We start from the raw sequence: 22,818 nt of genomic DNA on the forward strand, positions 1-22,818 counted from the left end.
TGGAGACTGTAACAGTAGATACATATTCTGTAACTAAAGACATATTTTAAAGGCAGTTATTAAACGAAAATGGTAACCGAGTATAGCTTATAAGTAGGTGATACAAAGTTCAGCTAAGCTAAGCTAAGCTAAGTATACAAGTACCGCATCATGCACATTGGCAGTCCTGGCTAATAACTCTCTATTATGAAAGAAAATAATCAGAGAGAGAAATGGTAAGTATTTCCCACATGATAAATACGCTACAGTGCCATAAAACAACGCCGTCATCATATCTCTCTGTACTAGTCCATAGAGCAACATCCCCTTACCCCTACTTAACACACAATACTACTTCAATTCCTTCTTTCCAAGAATAATTCGTCTGTGGAATACCCTCCCAAGCAAGCAATGTACAGTTCAGCCCCAGTCTATGTGCTGAGCGACTGGCTACTGTACCCCCTATAACCACATAGGTCAGTCAAATTTTGGTCAGGCCATTAACTTCTGGTCATTTTCTCTTATTTATGTTCACTGAGCGCTTATGGCACGCCAATTGTACAATAATTACGTGAACCCAGGTTGACGGTCGGAAACCTAAGATTAACGATCGATAAACCAGGTTTTTCGAACGTAAAAAAGGTTTTTCGAATACTAACATTTGTTCGAGTGAAAACATAGGATAACGCCGTAAACCATAGTTCACGCTTGTAAACGTAGGTTCGCGCTTGCAAACCCAAGTTCACGGTCGTAAACATAGGTTCACGTTCGTAAACTATGGTTTACGAACGTGAACAGGGGTTCACGAGCGTAAACATAGGGCAACGACCGTAAACATATGATAACGACCGAAATTCGTTGTTCAATCGAGAAACCTAGTTTATCAAACGTAAACCATGGTTTACGGTCGATACATTAGGATATCATAATAAAATCAACTATGAATTTCGGGCATAAACATGGGTTTACGGACGTGAACCTATGTTTACGACCGTGAACCATAGTTTACGGACGTGAACCTATGTTTACGAACGTGAACCTATATTTACGGCCGTGAACTTGGGTATATGACTGTGAACCTAGGTTTACGTTCGATAAAATAGGTTTCTCGAACAAAACTATGATTTTCGGTCGTAAACATAGGTTCACGTTCGTAAACTATGGTTTACACCCGTGAACCCAGGTTCACGCCCGTAAACATAGGTTCTTGCACAGTCAAAAAACCTGGTTTATCGAAAGTAAACATGGGTCGGGTTTAAGAGCGTAAACCTTAGTTTACGCCCGTTATCCTATGTTTTAGCTCGAAAATATAGGTTAGTATTCGATAATCCTAGTTTTTCGACCAAGAACGTAATTATTTGATAATTGGCTCGCCATGAACCATAGTTTACGGACGTGAACCTATGTTTACAAACGAGAACCTATGTTTACGACCGTGAACTTGGGTTTACGACCGTGAACAATAGTTTACAAACGTGAACCTAGGTTTACGTTCGATAAACTAGGTTTCTCGAACAAAACTATGATTTTCGGTCGTTATCCTATGTTCACGAGCGTGAACCTATGTTTACGGCCGTAAACCCAAGTTCACGGTCGGTAACTTAGGTTCACGTTCGTAAACTATAGTTTACGCTCGTGAACCCAGGTTTACGCCCGTAAATATAGGTTCACGCTCGTGAACTTAGGATAACGACCGAAATTCATAGTTCAATCGAGAAACCTAGTTTATCGGACGTAAACCTGGGTTCACGAGCGTGAACTATAGTTTACGCCCGTTATCTAATGTTTTCGCTCGTAAATATATAGAGGATATTTGTTTGTTTTAGTGTAAGATCGAAATATATCTCACCGAGTGAACACTATAATGCAATATTTTAGTTATGGTGTTCACGAGTGAAATGTATTTCGATCTTACACTGAAACAAACAAATTTTCTATTTATTGTATGCATTTTAATGTTTTAACCAAATTATATATACTGTTTGTCCGCGCATCGTCACGAGCATCGCATCAGGATGTCTATGTAGAAAAACTGTAAATAGTTCTATTACGTTTCCTGATTTCTTTTGCATTTTATTATGATGAAATGTAAATATTTATGATCCTTTTATTATTTTTATACACCTTTTTATTTTATACTCTTCTGTGAAATACTGATATTTATCAGTGAAACAAAATTGATATTTTCACTGTTTCAAACAGTGAAAATATCATTTTTATTTCTCACTGGTACGGAACTACATTTGAATGCGAAATGAAATGAATTATAAATGATAGGAAATTCCTTGCAAAATATTCTTCAGTAAAGGTAAAGATGTATAAAAATGATAAAAGGATCATAAATATTTACATTTTATCATAATAAACCGCCAAAGAAATCAGGAAACGTAATAGAATTATTTACAGTTTTTCTACAAAGACATCCTGATATTACGACATTATCACATTATGATGCGATGCACGTGACGTTGCGCGAGCAAACTGAATATAATTTGGTTAAAACCATTAAAAATGCATAAAACAAATAGAAAATTTGTTTGTTTCAGTGTAAGATGATTAAAGATCGAAATATATTTTACTCGTGAACACCGTAATTTACATTTTCACTCGTGGCGCTATTGCATTATAGTGTTCACTCGGTGAAATATATTTCGATCTTACACTAAAACAAACAAATATCCTCTATACCTTTACCGTAGAATATTTTGCAAGGAAATTCCTATCATTTATAATTCGTATCATTTCGCATTCCAGTGTAGTTCCGTACCAGTGAAAAATAAAAATGATATTTTCACTGTTCAATTTTATTTCACTGATAAATTTCAGTATTTCACAGAAGAGCATAAAATAAAGGTTATTCTTGCATACCAGACGGGGATTTACGGTATTTTTACCGGTGCTGGAAAAATCCATCTTACATCCTGGGGTGTAAGATGACTCTCGTGCTGTAAATGACGTATTACGAACTACATATATGTAGAAGATTTATGTAGTAATTTATATTCTATTTAAAAAACGGAATAAAAATTCAATACCTTGACAGTTCCTATTGGTTCCTGATAATATATTTCTCGATTCAAATCACGTTATTTTATCAAAAATTCATAACGTTACGCTGCAACTGATAAAACAAAACCGGAACTAAACATTGTTATTTGTTTTGAAACGTCATGACGCTCTTTCCTGTTTACGGCGCTTTGTTTAAATACGTTGCTATATGAAATAGTTCTAAACAGAAAGCTGTTCGATTGATTTTATTTTTATTATTATTTCTTGAAATCGGTATGCAAGAAAAAGATTCTTTCACTGGTTATAGGTGCAGATGGAAATATCCGGCTCTCGTGTAACTGTTTAGGCGGTAACTCGGCAGGGAGCCTCGTTACCGCCTAAACAGTTACCCTCGAGGCCGGATATTCCAATCTGCACCTACAACCAGTGAAAGAATCTTATAGTTTTCGAAAAACCTGGTTTTACGTTCGAAAAACTTAATATATCTTACATAACTCAATCAAAGTACGTCTGCTGTTATTTTCTTGCTTGCGTTCTGTTTCAAAAGAGGCATTTTGTAAATTTGATTACACAAATGATATGCTGGAAATTATACAGCAAAGATTCACTTATAAGAAAGAGAAAGAAACACTTGACTTAAATTTATTAAACTCGAATAAAAATGAAAAATGCTGGTCACGAGCCTCGCGTTTTATTATGTTAATTAACTCGTTGCCGAAAAAAATCAGTAAGAAAACACACTCGTGTAAGATCCTCTATGTGTCACCAACATCCGTAAAATTCAAGTATTGAGGCCGCCGGCATTTACATATCAAAATTATGTAAATCTGTATTATGTTAAAAGAATATACAGAATTTTAAATTTCCGCTGTTTCATTGAAATCAATGATGAATAAAATGAAAAGTTGATTGATTCGATGAATTCTTAAAAGTTTATGATTTTATAAAACTTCTAGAGTAAATCTAGATCTAGATATGTTTTATTAAAGTTGGTAATTCATGAAAACCTGTGAATAAACACATTTTGTGAACATTGCTGTAGCTAGCAAACGACGGAGACCCACGTATATATTTAAGAAATAATAAGTTCCCAAGAAGTGTGGTTTATCGTAGAATATTTACATTTAGTCCAGTAAATCTAGCTGGAAAATGCACCTAACCTAGAACTAATTGCAAAAGTTTCATTTTCTACATTTTATGGTGGGGAAATATTTATAGTTTCTTGTGTAAAAAATCTCCATCTCTCGGGTCAATGGAAAATGACATTTTGCGGGGCTTTATGAGAGTGTATGTCAGAAAATTGAAAATACGCTATAATAACACTAAATAGTAACTGTTACCAGTTTGATGGTGTTTTCTTGTTTATTTTGTGTCGGGACGATTGCTTTTACATAAAACAGTACCTGTAATCAGTAACTGGCACAGTTTTGTGTCACTCTGAGATATAATTTTGCATATTGTTGTATTTTAGGGGTAAAATTACCCCACCCACTTTCGAACAAATAGTTATATTTCGGAACAAAGTACAAAACTCGCATAAATTATAAAGACTTAGTATTTATTATGTCCAGAAAATACATTTAAACATTTCATACAATTGTTTTCAAATGAAATTAATTAGATTTAATTTTATAAGTATCAAAACTGCATTGAAAACATTCTTCAATCAATAAAAATAAAGACAAATTGACAATTATACTTCTTACATTAATATTTTGAAAATAATCATTATTTTCTTACTTATGACAACAAATGTAATTCATTATTATTATGTGAGTTTATCTTTACTTTATTAGGACATAAAATAGTTGCACACATCATTTCAAGTATATGTTGCCATGGAAATGTAGTCACAATAAATCATGACATATAACAATTTGATGAAAGAAAATGATACACATTTACTTGAAGATAAACCTTACATCAAGTATTTAGAACTGTACCTAACTACCTGAAGTACATTTAAATATATATATATATAAAGACATATTTTTCAATTTCAGAGCATTAAAAAATAGCAAATAGTCAAGTGCATAAATCATTAGAACTTTAACTACTTCTTAAATGCAAAATGCATTTGTAACAAAATAAAAAAGCAGTTATCTTTGACACCTGATTAAGCCATCGACTCATTATTCTATGATAACGTGCAAATAATTTAAATAATATGTAAGATTACATCAGGCGTAACATACTGAACTTTATAAAGTATAATATATCTAGTCGTGTTCTAAGACTATTAATTCATCTACTAAATGGGAATATACCAAAGTAATTCAAGACTATTACCGCTTAGACAGGCATTATTATTCAAAGCAAATTATTTCATTTTATGGTGTTATGTTATGATTTTCAGTCTGTCTCATTACATAAATAATGTGTGTCACCAAGTTAAACATGGACTCCAATTTGAACGCGATACATCACGGGTAAGATCAACTTCTATTCAGTACTTTCTTCAGCTTCTACCTCTGCAAGCGTCATTGAGTTCGAACAACTGACACCTCTGCATGCTCCACAACCAACTGAACATTCAAGACCGTGTTTTCTACAGGTGCATCTTCTAGTATCACAATTGACCTTGCAGTTACACCGAATTATGTTCAGCAAATTTTCCGGGGCTGGAGGAAGATCTGTCTTTATTGGTATGTATGTTCCATCCTTCAGTTCCCATCCAAAATCTTCAGGTCTAAGACTAGAGTCACCCATCCATTGCCTGCATTGCAAATAAACACGCAGACTGTGATACGCGGCAGCAGCTGATGTTGGTGGTAACATGTGAACTTGAACAAAGGCTGTGCTTGTCATAACTTTTGCAGCAAACTTCCGAAACCGCAAAGCGTCTAAACGGACATACGGATCACCGTCGATCAATATAGCAAGAGCTCTTTCGCCTAACTCCACGATATCATCTTTTGAACTGCTGCTTAGGAACTGTATCCCGGTCTCTTGAAACTTGGTGTTTGTTCTGAGTACACGGAGTGCAACAGCTTTCCCAATACCAAAAATTCGAGACGTCGTGTCACATCCTGTCAGAGCATGCAGGAAAGGTAATAGACGACACGTATTGTTAACCAAGACCTTCCTTGTTTTTTTAATGTTCCATATTTTTCTTAAATGTGTTACGGATTGTCGTGTATCAGACTTGAAGTAAATTGTATGATGATCTGCTGCCCTGTTTATAAGAAGAACCAATAAATCAGTGTCTTCTCCAATCACGTATGTAACATTAGTATCGGCTGACGTTATAGCTGTTTCAACAATCAATGTGTCTGCATCTCCCGGTGCATACATAACCGTTATTCCTTCTTGCCTAAGGAATTCACCCAGAAGTTTCACGAACGCTTGTTTGTTGTCTTGATTTCTCAAAAATATTTCTTTCTTAGACCTAAAAGGTGTGCTATATTCAAATTTGACTTTTGTACCAATACCTCCGTTACTTCTTCTGTAGTGTGTTATGTCCTTCGTAGATGGCCCCTGGTCATATCCATCGAACACAACGACTGTATTGTCATATCGTCCCCTCAGGTAAGACAGGTACTGGCTACAGATTGTGTTGAATGTCATATTTCTAGTCCATGGAATTTTTTGTATTAAAGACCCACCGTCGATGACGTACAAAGATGAACTTTGCAGAGCTATATCATCTTCAGTATCTGCAACGCCACAGTCACCTACTTTCCATATGACATCTCGAGGGTTCAACGCAATAAGGGCGTATCTACATATAATAACTGTATGTAGATACGCCCTTATTGCGTTGAACCCTCGATCTACTAATACAGATTTCTGTGAAATCCTTGGGAGCCCGCTGTTTTCGAACATGGAAGATCGTAAACTGCAAAGCTCATAGCTGAAAATGGAAGCTATATCATCAGTATATCGGTCTGCAATACTTATCAGCCTTTGGAACAGTAGCTGTGGATCAATTGTCAAGGTCTCACCGGTTACTTTGATAGAATTCTTTTCATTCATGACGACAATTTGATCAGATTTCTTATATGCGTATTGATCAACTGACTTGTCCGTCATATTTTGTATAATTTTACATCCAATTTCAACAGCTTTATCTGCATTCACCTTTTCGTCTGCAGTGACCCCTGTCTCAATATTTCTCAATGATCCATCGGTCTTTTCAAACGGAGAGTGATCTCTGAGGAAGTTTAACAGCAACTTTGTATCGCTACCATCTCTTGCACGTCTGGAATAACCAATTTCTTTATGCTGGTCACTGGTTTGGTATTCTTGTCCTGTAAAGAGCTGCATTGCAGCATTCATCTCTGCAGTGGCAGGCATAGCCAATGACCATAGCACCCTCTGATGTTCAGATATCCCCCTACCTCTCGTCAATCCACCGTTGCTTTTTAGTGACCGCATTAGCACCTGCTCTATAACTAGATCAGTAGACAGGCCTGCCCAATATCTGTCGCTTCTTCTGACCGTGTGCTTTCCATCCATGAATTGGCGGAAGACATCGGGATGTTCTCTCTGGAGATTGATCATGTTTTGGAGATAGATATAGGCAGACTTTAGATACAAATAATGACCGGAAGCTGCAAAGTATGGCAGCATGCGTTTTGTTGCCTGGAGATGTCCAATCCAATCACTTACTCTCTCTGCTCGTATAAACTGCTGAAGGACAGGAACCATATCCATGTACTACAGCCATAGGCTTGCTGTGCGGTTACTTTTTAATTTTGTTTTCTCCAAATTTAGGACTTGTGACACTTCTTGGAGAAGTTCAGAGCTACAGACGTCACTGACGGAAACCTTGTTCTTTTCTAGATTTTCGTACATTTCCTTTAACTGCTTAAGCATCTCTGGCGCATCTTCAAGTTCCACACTAGACTCTTCTTTGGTAGAGGTTCTGTCTTCGTTTTCAGAGATATTTGGTTCCTTCAGTGGCAATGGTACCTCAAGGGCATCTGAAAGCAGCAAAGTGTGCAGGGCGGTATCGACTAGAAAATGGCCTCGTATGGCTCTGTGAACAGCCTTACCTGCTAACATATGTCTTACCGCGTTTGGAGCATAAATCGTCTCAAGTACCTCTTGCAGTCCAGTGGATGACATGATGTGTCCTATGCTGGCCAGGAAACTCATCTCTGTATGAAAGCCTCCTAGTCGTAAAACTATGTTTTTCAACAGAGGATCACATCTGATGATAAATGTCGCCTTTTGGAATAATGGCTGATCAAACGTCAATACAGGAGTGACACCGTACTTCTTACACTGGTCATTTACAAAGTGGAGCGTTGAATTGATACAAGATAAATCACTTGGATTCATGTCTATCATGGGAAGTATTTTGATATTTGCTTTACCTGGATGAGCATGAGATTCTGTATAAAGCTGCATAAATCCTGACCAGTTTGGTCTAGATGTTTTCAAAGGCCAAATCAATTTGAAGAATGTGTCAAATGGATTCTGACTGCATACCAATGTATCTGAGATTTCAGTTCCAAATCCTATGTCCCGAAAATAAAATTCGTCGGACATACCATTATCTGGATCCTTGAAGTATTTGATATTAATGTTTGATATTCTAGATAAATCTGTAAGTGACATATCTGCTCTCGGAATTGGTAACTCAACATTTGATCCTGGTGACGAGCAAGCAACCATACCCATACCGTGGAATGTTCCATGGCCATCTAAGGTACATACATTGTGGTCTGCATTATCTGCAACGTATTGAAGAAACTGACCTGGAAAAGATCCTGCGACTACAGCATTTAATAACATAGCGGCATTGGACTGGAAACGTTGCACCTCAGAATAGGAAGATGAAAATCCCATCTGGTAAAGTTCATCTACAAGAAATCTTGAAGAATATAAATGGTGAACCTGAACTGCTAGACCAAGTTGTAATGGTGCGATTAAGGACTTTGGTCTACAAGCTTGCATAATTGACTGGCCAATCGCTGCAATCTTTATCTCAGTGTCCTTTCCTGAAAACATTGACGACAGTAGAAAATCTAATGTGTCTGGTAGTAACTTTCTGTTCCTTTCTGCAGACTGGACAGTACCAACAGAAGGATAAAATGTTTTTGATGCATCTACAGCAGCAATATCGGACTTAATAAGTTTTGCAGCTGTTGAAATAATTTTACGTTTTTGTTCTGCCTCTGAGAGTCCAAAGTTTTCTTTTGTGAATTTGCTTAAGATATCAGATGCGGTATGTTTCATAATGATTTTATCTTCTTGGCCTTGCGTAGAAACAAATGTAATTATATCACCAAAATGTTCAATAATTTTCTTTTTCATATATTTACTTGAGTAGGCTCTCTCTCCACAGGTCTGTTCCATGACTTGAACTAATTCTTTGACTGATAGTGCTGTCCCTTCATTGCTTTCGATATAGTTAATGACATCTTTAAATCCTTCCAGCAATTCTGTACACTGTGGTCTTCCTGGTGATTTCCTGCTTTTCTCATCTTTTGCAAACCTGTCAGGCACCTGCTTAAAAGTACAAAAGTTTACATTGCACACTTAATGGTAAATTGCTTCAGCAGCCTGCAAATCAAGGACTGATACCAACCTAGCATGAACCTCATTACCCCACGAGTCATTTCTTATATTACATAACTCTTTTATTGTTGCAGTAAAATTAAATTGTTCGACTCTGTGGACTTCACTACATATTTTATTACATTTGTGAGTGCAGAAGAAACAATTAGATTTAAAATCGAAAGTTGTACAACTGGATCTTGTTGTCAAAGAGTCACATGCATATCCACTATTATCTGTCTTTACATTTCTCAAGTCTATAAAATCCCTTCTACAGTCTCTGTGAACTGAATCACCAGATTTCACTGTTATATTCGAATTTCTCTGTGCACTGGCACTGTTGATGTTAATTGCTCCCTTTTCACGTATCACAACTGTGGGCGATCCATTCTTTAAAAGTTCGTCGCAGATAGGACAGCTTTTATCCTTAAAAAATGAAAATAGGTCTTACTTGGCTGATGCATTTTTCAGTAAAATTAATTCATATATTCCAGTATAAAGTATAGCAACTTTAATATATAATTCATTAATAATAAAATAAAAGACGCTTGATTATGTCTATCATCCCATCATTTCTTATGACCCAAGCTTCTGTTTAATAAATCTCAATACCTTGGGAAACTATTATGAGTTTCTATTTCAAGTAGCGTATTTGATATTGTGTGATATACAACAAGACTTATGAATGTTCTTACATCTGATGATATGTCCATTGGTTCTGCCATTATGCTGGAGTAAGCATCACCTCCACAAATATCACCTGGATCAACATAGAACAACTGAACAAATCCTGAAATATAAAAATTCTGAGATGAGTTTCTTAATTTCCAGGTCTGCAGAGAAAAATGAACGCAAACATGACCCTATATCTGAATTCTATTACAAGCATACTGATGTAAAATGATTGTTATTGTCACAATATTGTCTTTTGTTTTCAATAATAACCGACTAATGGTTCGATCTAAGATAAAAGATTAATTTAAGGTTCTGTATAAATACTGCAATAAAGAATAACATGAAATAGAAATATTTGAAGAGTGAAATCAAGCTTAATGTGATCTATTTAAGACCAATTACCAGATGATATAAATAGCAGGGTCCAAACAAACACTGTCAGTGAACTGGAATTCATTCACACACCATAGGTCTACATTGTAATCAAACTGTAAAATAAATAACGGAATCATATAAAAGTATTAAATCTATACAAACTCTTCTCCTAAATCTTGTACTTAGGTTGCATTTATTATACATAGTAGATCTATCATTCAAGCTCCACTTCATGGACATAAATTTTCCCTACATTTTTGTTTTAATATCATAGTTATAGTTTTGTCTAGTCTGGGCAGAATGAAGAGATATATCAAACTTAATCCATACCTTGAAAAGATCTTCAGCAACATGAATGTACTTGTTTCCAACCACCAATCCATCCTGTAGGCACATAGCATGAAACTAGAGTCTGAACTGAAAAAAAGACGTATACCGAATTAGAATGATAGACATCTCAACGTGATCATAAAATATTATTTTGATCAAAAACATTTAACAGAACTAAACAAAACTGTTTAAATTGACAAAAATGCTGTGGTTTCGATTTAAAAATAACGTTACAAAAAAATCGGGAAATTGGCGCATTCATGGTCCCTATCCGCTTCCGTAGAATAAAAAAATCAAACAGAGGAGCAGCTTATATTTTTAACATTTTTCGGAAAAACTGCTATATTTGAACTTTCTGGTGTATATTTTTAGTCAGCAACTCAATAAAACTTTATTCCGGTAGGATTTAAGAGACACATATTCAATTTTACCATCGTATCATTTGCCGGGAGCCGGTCAGCAAACACAATGCGAAATCGGGACAAAATACAAAGTGAGCCAGATATCCTGCTACACACATGTCAGTTATTTATAAATACGTCAGAAACACACTTACCTTTGTTCACATCTCGATAATTTTTTTGGAAAATGGCAATTCAAACCAAAGGTTGCATCGAGTTTTAAAAAAATGGCGGCTGTAACTTATTGACATGTACCCAGTGACGTCACTAAGGTGTACAGTTAGCGCCGTTAAAAATTCCGAATTCTATGTAACAATGAAAATTTTTACGTAAAGTTTAACGGTCCGTAGAAAAAATCCCTTAGCACCTACGGACGGCGATTTTTTTCTGGAAATAGCTATAGGTATGTACTTTCATGCAGCATCAAAAACCAAACTTTTGCAATTAGTTCCAACCTTTTTCTAGCTTTACTGGACTAATTCGCCCTATTCTTTTCCATTGAAAATTATGACGTTCATTTCGTATGAACAGCAAAAGGAAAGGCGCAAAAGTTACGTCAACGCTGCTTAGTGATAACCGGCCGCTGCTTTGACGACGTCCGCGTATAGTCAGGGAGAACGTTCCTTAGATGACGTCGCAGTTGTTCCGTCTGGTGAACAGAATGGCCGGGAAGCTGATTTTAATGCTAAATGTGTGCAATTTATAATTTAATCTTGTTTACAAATGGAAAGGAACTATAATGTAAATATTAGAAATGAAACTTTTTTTTCGATGTTCATGCGAAATGAACGACAGAATAGGATCGGCAAATTATACATGAATCGCTAGTATTTCTTAAATAACCTGTGTTTTGAATTCTTATGCGTAAGAATGTATAACGAAGGCCGTAGGCCTAAGTGATATATTGTTTCGCATAAGAACGAAAAAGTAGGGTTAGGCCTATTCTACCATAAGTCATATTTCGATTCTAACAGGACATATATAGTAATATACTTGAAACAACAGTGTTAGAAAAAAAATGGTAACTACTTTTTACGACATGAACTACACTTCGTGCTACGCATCTTGATTTAATTGTTTGGCCTGGATTTCCCCCATCTATCTTCCCCATTGCTTAAGGATTGCAGCAAATATTGTGTAACACGGCCATTAGCCTGGGAATCCAGTCTGACAATTTCTAACTTTTTTCTACCTGCAAATTGATGATAGCAGAAACTCCATGAATGCCAATTAACACTAATTAGCGCAAGTGGGATCTTTAATGCATAGATATTAGGTATGACTTCTTCTGACAAAGCACAAATATTATCAACGTCTTCCCAGGCTACACGGCCATCAAACCTTTCATCAGAGTTGTTTGTGCCATTTTGCAGCCGAACTTTGTTGCTGTTGTTTTACGTGGACAGCACGATTTTTTACGCTAGTATTTACAAACGTCACTTGACTTTCATTCATAAAAAGTATTGCACGCGATGGTTTGGCGGCATACGGAACAGCAAAAACAATGCATGCGCATGGGTTATCGCAAAATAACCGTTGATTGATTTTCTTCTATGTGTATGCAGGGTTTTTGCTGGTCGTGTTGATCTGAAAGCGACACATGACAAGTAGGCATACAGTATACTATTGCTTTAAACATATTTCAACGTATAAAACACATGTTTCTTATAAAATATTCAATATAGAAGTTGTCTATATAATTTTAATACCCAGCTCCATTCTTCAAAGTGCTCTTGTAAGACGAACACAAGACTTTTTCTTTACAATGCATGAAAGATGTTTAGATTTAGCTTCTTTTCAAAGAGGCAACACTGACCAGATGCCAGATCTTCGAAAACTAACGTTAGGCCCTACTCAGCATCAGCAAGCGGTAAACTTTACAAAATTTGCTATGTGATAGAGAAAACTCGTCCCTCCGCATGACCATGTAAATAATGAAAACATTTAACCATTGCGGACATTGTGTATTGCAAAGACCACGTTTTTCTAGCGTTAGGCCTATATATTCAGTATTTCACATATAAATAACGTCATGAATCGGTGACGTCACAAATAGTTCTAAACGTTTGTAACGTTTCTTTTTTCACCATGATGTTCAAGTACTTGTTTGTAGATATATTAGCATTAATTAGCTATCAAATTATTTAATTTATTGTTTTTGAATTTTGAACTCCTTATTTCAGGCCATTTTGTACAGAAAACCATACCTGATTGACAGGGGCCTAGCTAGACTGATTTGTCAGTCAAAGTCTCTTCTCTTATGTGGGTGTGGGTAATCCCGAACAGGGGTATAATTCCGAACACATTTTTCAAACTACATTTTTGTATTCTTGAAAGGCACTAGTGTAATCCATGGCCTCACATAAGGAATATCATCTACGAGCCTGATTGAAACTTGACTTTTATCGAACAAACGTAGATTTATATATAAGTGATTGATATATATATAGATAAATTCATCAGAAATCCCAGTTTGTAAAATTATTACCTAATTCTTCATTTTATAGATGAATGTCTTATACATTGTACTTGGTAGGCAAAAAAAGAAAAATGCCCCTGATTGAGTAACTTGTCCTGTTTATTTATCGCCACCTTAACTTTTTCCATTGAAACGATACAGTTATAAAAACGCAAACTTGTTGTACAGCCAAATACGTGACAAAAAAGTTTGACATTATGATGTATACGAGCAACACCATTCCCGATTATTTTTTGTCAATCCTGTCCCCGTAACTAAGTAGGATTTGAAGCAAATAATTGTGATATTCGTTACTTTATTATTTTAAGTTAACAGTTGAGTTATCATAAAAAGCATCAGATGTCCTCAGATTAGGCATATGAGGTCAGAAACCGCCATTTTTGTTGATTTCATACTAGTGGAGTTTCTCTGTATTTCTGGACACTCTTCTGTCGGAGTATTGTTGTTGCAAGATGTCTTTCTGCTGAAATGTTGCTACACAGGTCGCACGGATACGTAACAGCAATAATTAATTAAGAGAGAGAGCAGATCTACGAATCGCAGGGTATGAGTTCGGTTCTCGGGTGAAGCGTATGGTCTCCGCTATGATAAAATCATTGAGTCTAAAATAATTTTGTCTTCCAACTCTGGTTCATGTGGAGAAGTTGGCACATAACGGAAAGCAGGTTACTATGGGTACCAAATCTCTGGCTAGGTTAACTGCCCACCCAAACTTAACTGAAACACCGTCGAAGACGGCGCTAAACCCAAAATGCCAACACCATGTTTCCCGCTCTAATGCCGATTAAGAATATTCGAAGTCAAATTCCTTGAAGCAGATGGTATATGTTTTTAACCTCAATATGAATAGCAAATACTTAAGTGTCTGCGTTGACTTTATCTTTTTGCAAACATTCCAATGGATGATCTTTATGTGTACTTTAAGAATAGTGTTGGCCGTAAATTGCTAAGGACACTGGCTACAAAGGAGTTTTCTTGCCAAAAACTAAATAAATAAAAATAACATAAGCAGGAAAAAATGACATTGTAAAAACTATTGGAATGTAAACATTTGATTATCTAATGTATACGCGCAACTCCATTCCCGGGGCGCATCCCCATTCCCGATTTTTTTAATTTTTTTTTTCCAATCTTTCCCCAAAAGCAACATTTTAATCAAGTGTATATAATATTCATGACAGTTTTACACGTATTTGATCATTAGAAGCGTCACATTTCCAGAAAGAAGGCACAAGAGTTAGAAAATTTGCATTTTTCGTGATTCCATACTTTTTTGACAGTTCAAGCCTGCAGAGTTTTCGTGATAACAGGGCTGATTCTTAATAAGCTGGTATTTCACACATTTGATTTTTATTCACTTTTGTGTTGAATAGCATTTTGCTTTTTTAGAAAACACTCGTAAATTTGTCATTATTTACAAAAAACAAAAACCCACCTACCTCGACTTTGTATTATATTGATGCGTAACACCAGTACTGGGCGTATTCCCAGCGGGAATTGGCATGCGCGTTTACCACCCGTGCCAAAGCACTATAAAAGCCAGCTTCATTTGTAACCACCGAAGTATATTTCACTACCATTATCTAAGCTTGAAAGAATCGTATTTTCCTCTAACGGTATTGCTGAGCTGAATGCCATTTAAAGTACATATGGTATTTGTTTTATTATTATTAATAAAAACTGTACTTTGTCACAAAGTTTAGGGTAGAATTCTTTCAAAATAGGCTATTTCATCTGGCTATTTAAAGTGTTGATCTAGTAGGAAGAATAATCAAAAAAACTTTTTTTGAGAAAACTGAAATAGCTCTGTAGATTTCAGAAAAATGTAGTTATTTGACATTGGCCTACAGTTACAGTACAAAAGAATCGAATGAAGAAGCAACCCCTGTTTGAAGTGAATTGGCTCAGAAATTAAGTACAGTAGGCTAAAAATTGAAAAGCGCAATTAATGGTGTCGGTATTTGGAAGGTGTCGGATTTAGGCAATATTACTTTATATTGTTAGACCTCTATTAGACTGGAAAGGATATTTTATTAGATCTATTGCTTTTCATATAGAGTAAGATTGGTTTTATCCGACACCTTCCAAATACCGACACCTTTGCGTAATTCCTTTATTACTTATTTTCTGAGCCAGTTTATTTCAATTATGGGTTGCTTTTTCATTCGATTCTTTCTTTTGTATTGTAATTATCTGTCAAGTAAATGCCTTTTTTTCTGAAATCTACAGAGCTATTTTAGTTTTCTCGAAAAAAAAAATCATTTTTTTTACTAATATCAATACTTTAATGGCCTGGTAAAATATTTTAAATTCTACCCTAAGACAGAGTACAATTATGAAAGTTTAGTTTTTAATAACAAAACAAATACTATATGTACCTTTAACGACATTCAGTTCAGTAATAGTGTTAGAGGAAAATCTGATTATTTCCAGCTTAGATCATGGTAGGCCTAATGAAATAGGCCTATACCGGGGTGGTTACAAATGTAGCTGGGTTTTATAGAACTTTGCGCGAGTTAATAGGAGCGAAATGAATGTAATATGAAAGTTTTGACAACAAAGTGTACAAATTGTGCCTTATTTGTGTATCTAGAAACAAAAAACAAATGTATTTGCTGTATTAATGGACATATAGGAAAAACTGTCTATGGTCTGGTTTATTATTTTTCTCACGGTTTACAATCAGAACATATAAACTTTAGTAATAGCTGCAAGACAAATTTGATAATATCTAATGCAATTAATCAATAAACTTACTAGTAAAAACTTAATTTACACTATCTTAAAGGTGTCGGTAATAGGAGAGGGGGTGTCGATATTAAGGCAAATTTTGCTTTGGATGGTAATGCTTCAAATCAAAGAACTTGACTACATTTGTTAAAATAGCTCTCATTGGTCAATGTGCGAAGATACTGAAGCTGCACATCAACCCAATCAATTTTTTAACCAATGAAATCTGGTTTAATTAAAAGATAAATTTCAATTGCAAAATAGATTGCCCTGTCATCCACTATGTTCGGTCGTGCTTAAGGTGTCGATAATAGAGCAGTTTACTCTAGTTTGTGATAAAAAACTGACATTTCAATTTGCAAGATATATCCTGTTTCTCGTATTCTCAGGGTTTCTCATATTCTCGTTTTTTGCCTTAAAGTTGTCAAATGATTTAATGTTTGTTATTTTCTATACAGGAATGGTACAAAACTGACACACTGAAAATTTCAAGTGATTTGAACGCAAATTGATGAAACTATCGGCATTTTACTGAATTTTCAAAAAAATCCTTATTTTTATCTGGTGGTGTTAGAAAATTTGCCATAAATTATTTATTATGCAATTAACTGTCGTATTTCTTGATGTATTTATTACAGATTACATCTTTTTATTACACAATGGTAATTTTAATGTTTTAAATTCTACAACTTATTTGTGATGAAGAGTCAAATCTAAATCCACGGGAATACGAGAAACTCTTGGTCCATTTCTGTGGTTGAGGGTGGTATCAAATACTGTAACAAAATATCTTCTTCTTCTTCCCATTAAAGTACAGGGCCCTCTCTGGGGCATAGACGTACTTGAAAACTGTACAAGGTAAAAGTGAGGCGCAGAAACAAATGTGCAGGATAAAAGAAGATAAAACCATGAAGTGCGTCTAGTGAAGAGTGCCCAGTCCCGCCTTGAAGCTGTCCAAGGTCTGGGAGGTGGCAATGGCTTCTGGCAGCTGGTTCCAAAGTCTGATAGCAGACGGGAAGAAGGAGTTCCTGTATGTGTCTGTCCGGCAATAAGGCACCAGGTATCTGTATGTGTGACCTCTGGTAGACAGTGCGGCTGGGTGTAGGTACATGGGCGCAGGGATATCAATAAGACTGTGTGTAATTCTGTACACAAGTATCAGCTTTGCATCAGCTCTGCGCTGTTGCAGCGTGGGCCATCCTAAAGTGGCAATCATCTGTGATGTGCTGCTTGTCATCCTGTAATCCCCAGTAACGAAGCGTGCCGCACGTCGCTGAACCGCTTCCAGCTTATTGATGTTTCTACTGGTATGAGGGTCCCAGGCCGGAGATGCATATTCCATGATCGGTCTAACCAGCGTCATGTAGCATTGTGCTTTGATACTTGAAGGACAGTTGGTAATGTTCCTCCTGAGAAATGCAAGACTGTTATTAGCCTTCTTGGTTGTGGCGTCTACATGGTCGTTCCACATGAGCTTCTCATGGATGGTAGTGCCAAGATACTTCCCGTTTGGTACACAGGCAAGTTGGTGGCCATGAATGTGATAGACTGTCTTGATTGGATTTCATATTTTATATGGGATAATTTCTGTAACATTTCATGATTCCATCTGAAAGACAAGTGAATTGTCTACAAAATAACACCCAAATGCTGTTTATAAAATGGTTAATCTGTTTCTGGGAATAAATACATCCCCTTAGGCCCCTGAGAATATGAGAAAACAGGATAGATCTACATGCATTTCTGTAGGCAGTAGTGCGAGTACTTTGAATACCAATCGCTTGTAAATTGTAATCTGATTGGTTTAGGTCTGAATAGCTAGCAAATCAGATGAAGTATAACAAACGCGGTCTGGTATGGAATTTAAGATGGAGGACTTTGTAAACAGTGGAGTTGCTAACTAAAAAGTTAACTGCCTTTATGAGATAATTTGCAAACATTGTTCAAGGTAAATGCAAGATATTGATATGAAATATTGTTTTGCACCTGGAATAGTAAATTTCATGGAACAAATGTACGTGACTTCTTCCTCAGCGCTCGCACCTGCTAGTGCTACAAAATTTTATGCAACATAGTCATAGATCATAATGATAACGGCAAGTCAAAAAAGAAATAACATGAATACCGTTTACACTAAAACAATCATACCCCTAAGGTTCCCTCATTTAAACTTGTCTGTGTCGTGTTAGACTAAATTCACATGTAAACGTATACAAAATTTCTACCGGGTCAAATGAAACGGTCACCCATCCATCCATCAATGTCTTTGAAAGACTTTTTCTCTGTTCATAAAAATGTATGAAGCAAGTGTTTACTGCCTGTAAATGATATCAGATGTCTCTTTTTTCCGGTAAACAGTAAGCCGCCATTTTGCACACTTGTTCAAGATAAGTGATAAATTCCCTTATCGGGATGGAACAAAGCCATGTCAGAAGGCTGTATCAAAGGGGTATCAAAGTATTGTAAAATACACAGAATGGCAACAGAAGATAATGTCACGTAAGCTCATGTCAGCGTGTTATCTTATTAGAGTGTTTGCTGACTTCATCACTCATGATAAAGTAATACATTGGCGATATGGCCGCCACCTAATAATCCGAATCTGGTCCAATTTTCAAATGACAACTGTTGATTTCTCAGACTTTCAATCTTAAATTCATTCCTTCCCCGTGTAGAAAATACTAATAACATTAAAAAGACACCATTATCATTAGGATTGCCTTGGACACCGGTACCCGGTATTGGTACAATACTGAATAATCACTTCAGAAAGTACGGGTATATACCGTTTCATAAAGATCCAGTTCTGATTTCGAGATTTCCATAAAAGTAAAAACAAAATTCTAACCAATTCCGGGGCAAAATAAAGCAGAATATAAGCAGATATCGTCATAACGCGATCGACATTGTTTACCGTGACACTGCTCTTTGTTACCCCCCTTGAATTAACATGGAGAGCTAGCCTCTCCCCTGACCTTGCGATAAGTTTATTTGAAAAACTTCTTTTCTTGTTGTTTTAAAATTATGAAAACTAATAACTTTATTGCAAACTATAATTCACTTTTTGCTCTTTGTCATATTCTACCAAAACAAATAAAAAAAATGATTAAAATAAAGTTACGGAACTAAGCTGTAACCTATATAAACAAGTCATCGTTTTTCGCGAACCATTAGAAATGTGTTATTGTTGGTTGTTTCAAGTGTTTTAAAGGTTATTGTTCAATTTAAAATATGTTGAAAAAAGTGTTGCACTTTAGAAACATTATAAGTCAACCTGGTTGAAGATTTATCATGGGTGACAATGAGTATGACTTGTTAAAGGGGTTGTTTTGAAAGCTAATAATGTTCAATTTAACAGTTCTAGTCAGTGCTGAGCTTTAAAAACATTACTACAGTCAGTTTAGTCCTAGATTTAAATTGCATAATGAGCGACGTGTCTACTCTAGTTTTTTATTTTGTAAAACTCTAGTTTGTAAAATGTGTTTATTTTTTTAATATTTCATAGTTCTAATACAACATTCCATTAACAGACTTAAAATGTTTAAATATCACAGCAAATTTCCCATTATAAACTACTTAAATAGGTGTATTTAATACAAACCAAGTCATTGCTTCTGTGATGTTTTACAAAGCATGGTATCGGTATCATTTTGTTGGTATCAGTATCGGTATTGGACCAGTTCATCCTTAACGATATCCAACCCTAATTATCATTATGAACAAATGATCTCATAGAAAGTTTTTCATGACACAAATTTTTATCCTTATGCTGTCTGATTCATACACCGGTAAAACAAGATCTCATTCAGTTCCCACTTGATTTTTGCGAGATTTGCTATATGCCTTTCAAGTTGCCGATCTATTTATTTTTATACCTCTTTGACTGTATACAGTGCTAAATTCGATTTGTCAATGATTAAAACGAATTGGAAATCAGTACCAAACATAGCACGGAAACGTCAAAACAGACTGAACACTTGCGAAAATGTTACCAAAAATTGTCGTGAATTAATAATATTTTGTCACACAGATCTTGTTTGTTACAATTTCAACATGTTTGAGAAATTTCCCATTTCCAGTAACTGGGAAGGCTATTCTTTTTTCCGTGGAATGCACAGTTGTCCTATTGCTTTTATTGGGGCATAATTTTGAACTCAGTGCTTAAAATATGGAAAAACTAATTACTTGCTCCAGACTTTGCTCAAATCTAACATCAAAGTGAAATTCATTAGCCACCCTATTTGTTTGGAACAACACTCAATAATTATAAGTTGAGACTGCTTTTCAACTGGATATGAATACATGCCGCTAAGGCATAATAAGCTCCGCCTACTTCAAATGCCTGTGAAATTTTTGCAAGAAGTGTGAAAGGAAATCTGATTATCTTTGTACTTCAGCTTTGATTTATTTGGCAGTCAGCGACATGGTTATGTGTATGACACTTCGCATTTAATTGAGTGCAAAACCAATATTTTCTAAACAAATTGAAATTACTTACTTTACAATTTTAAGGAAAAAAAACTTGTACATGTATATAGCCAGTTTGTTTCACTACCTTAAATTACTCATTGCAGACTGGCTGGTTGTGATCATTTGATTATCAAGAATGAACTTTGAATTTTTAGTTTTTATGCAGAAACAAGTAAATTGCAAGCATTTTTCGAATTTGTCATGGTCTTTACAGAATAAAGTGTACAATACTACTATGGTAGCCTCAAACAAACATTTGGAAACCATTCAGTAATTTTGTTTTGCAGCAAAATAATTTTTTACCTTTTCAGCATGTTCAGCTGATTTTATTTTGAATGGTAATACTTCAAATATCAGAAGTTTGAATATATGCTAATGGTTGGTATTATTATGAGTGAATATCATGTATAGTTATACTGATAGTGTATTAGCATAAACAAATTTTATAATTATTTTAGATGCAACCATGGTTTTGTTTTGAAATGCCAGGAGACATTTTCCAAAGCAGGGGAGAATGTCACAGTTTTGAAATAATTTGGTGTTGTCACCTCAAGTCAGTGATGCAGGAGGGAATGATAAACAAATTTTGATTGGCTGCATACGAAATCTCACAAAATTATGAGACAGCTTCTTTTGTTATTTGTTTTGCAGGAAACCAGGTGCTTTTCTACACTATATGAAATCTCTATATAAAATACAAAGAACCTGTTTCAACATTTCTCCTGTTTTGTGACCAGATTTACTGTTCTAGAAACATTTGTCACAGTAACATTTGGAACAAATGATTGCATTTGTAACTAGTACTCACTGATCATACAAGTGCCCTTTGAAATGAAAAATCCCCCATTGATTTAAGGGATCTTGGCATATTTTCCCCAGGTCTCAAAAACCTCTTCCCAATCACTGCTTTTATGATCAAATTGCAGTAAAACAAAAACAGCGTACTTAAAAAATTAAAAAAAAAATTCCTGCTCCAAGGATTTCAAGAATTAATATGAGCTTTGTTTTGCACAGTCAGATTTACTGACAGAGCTGGGACCCAGGTTGTATGATCTGTTGTTATAACAGATGTACACTCATTGTCAGTCTGCTCTAGTTTAGTGATCACAGATGCACTGGTTTCTATTTCCACTGTCTTGTCATGGCTGCTGGTTCACTTCATGTTGGGATGATTTTTTTCTCGTTTTTAGCTCACCTGAGCCAAAGGCTCATGGTGGTCTTTTGTGGCCGCTCAATGTCCGTCGTCTGTCGTGTGTCCATCAACATTTTCGAAAAAAATCTTCTTCTTGAAAACCACTGGGCAGAATTACAACAAACTTCACGGGAATGATCCTTGGGTGGTCCCCTTTCAAAATTATTCAAAGAATTTAATTCCATGCAGAACTCTGGTTGCCATGTCAACTGAAAGGAAAACCTTTAAAAATCTTCTTGTCCAAAACCGCATGGCATAGAGCCTTGAAATTTGGCATGTGACATCATCTAATGGTCTTCTACCAAAACTGTTCAAATTGTGCCCCTGGGATGAAAAGAGGCCCCGCCTGGGGTCCCAAGTTTTACATCTATAGACTTATATAGGAAAGAAATAAAAATCTTCTTGTCTGAAAGTTCAAGGCCTAGGCCTTTGATATTTGGTATGTAGCATTGCCTAGTGGACCTGTAACAGGATTGTTCAAATTATGCCCCTAGGGTGAAAAGAGGCCCTGCCCTTGGGGTCACTTGTTATATGAGTGAGTGAGTGAGTTGGGTTTTACGGCGAATCGACACAAAATGGTCATATATCGCCGAGCACTTGTTATATAAGTTATATAGGAAAAAATAGTTCAAAAATTATCAGATCATATTTCCTAGACTGTTTAATTATAT

General features: G+C 35.6%; 2 protein-coding genes across 8 annotated transcripts in view; one reads left to right on the plus strand and one right to left on the minus strand.

Annotated features, from left to right (window-relative positions):
* Positions 1–7,646: 7,646 nt before the first annotated feature.
* LOC123550249 (uncharacterized) lies at positions 7,647–11,699 on the minus strand. 2 transcript variants are annotated; one of them, XM_053547000.1, is made up of 5 exons: positions 11,432–11,699; positions 10,876–10,962; positions 10,573–10,658; positions 10,191–10,285; positions 7,647–9,921 (listed from the first exon to the last, which is right to left on the minus strand). In XM_053547000.1, the coding sequence occupies exon 5, from the start codon at positions 9,292–9,294 to the stop codon at positions 7,648–7,650; it is 1,647 nt and encodes a 548-aa protein (XP_053402975.1). In that variant the 5' UTR covers positions 9,295–9,921; positions 10,191–10,285; positions 10,573–10,658; positions 10,876–10,962; positions 11,432–11,699; the 3' UTR covers position 7,647. The 2 variants fall into 2 exon arrangements, with proteins under 2 accessions (XP_053402975.1, XP_053402974.1); XM_053546999.1 differs by lacking the exon at positions 11,432–11,699 and having other exon boundaries at positions 10,876–11,063.
* Positions 11,700–18,327: 6,628 nt separating this feature from the next.
* LOC123550394 (protein broad-minded-like) overlaps positions 18,328–22,818 on the plus strand; it is an 83,921-nt gene continuing 79,430 nt past the window's right edge. For 5 of the 6 annotated variants that reach the window (XM_053546189.1, XM_053546185.1, XM_053546191.1 and 2 more), the window contains exon 1: positions 18,328–18,433. The gene's annotated coding sequence lies outside the window, so the exon portion shown is untranslated. Of the gene's footprint in view, positions 18,434–19,644; positions 19,697–22,818 lie in introns of those variants that run through there. The other variant, XM_053546187.1, reaches the window with a different exon arrangement.

This window comes from Mercenaria mercenaria, chromosome 6 (genome assembly GCF_021730395.1).
Source record: "Mercenaria mercenaria strain notata chromosome 6, MADL_Memer_1, whole genome shotgun sequence".
In the NCBI taxonomy this organism is placed as follows: Eukaryota; Metazoa; Mollusca; class Bivalvia; order Venerida; family Veneridae; genus Mercenaria; species Mercenaria mercenaria.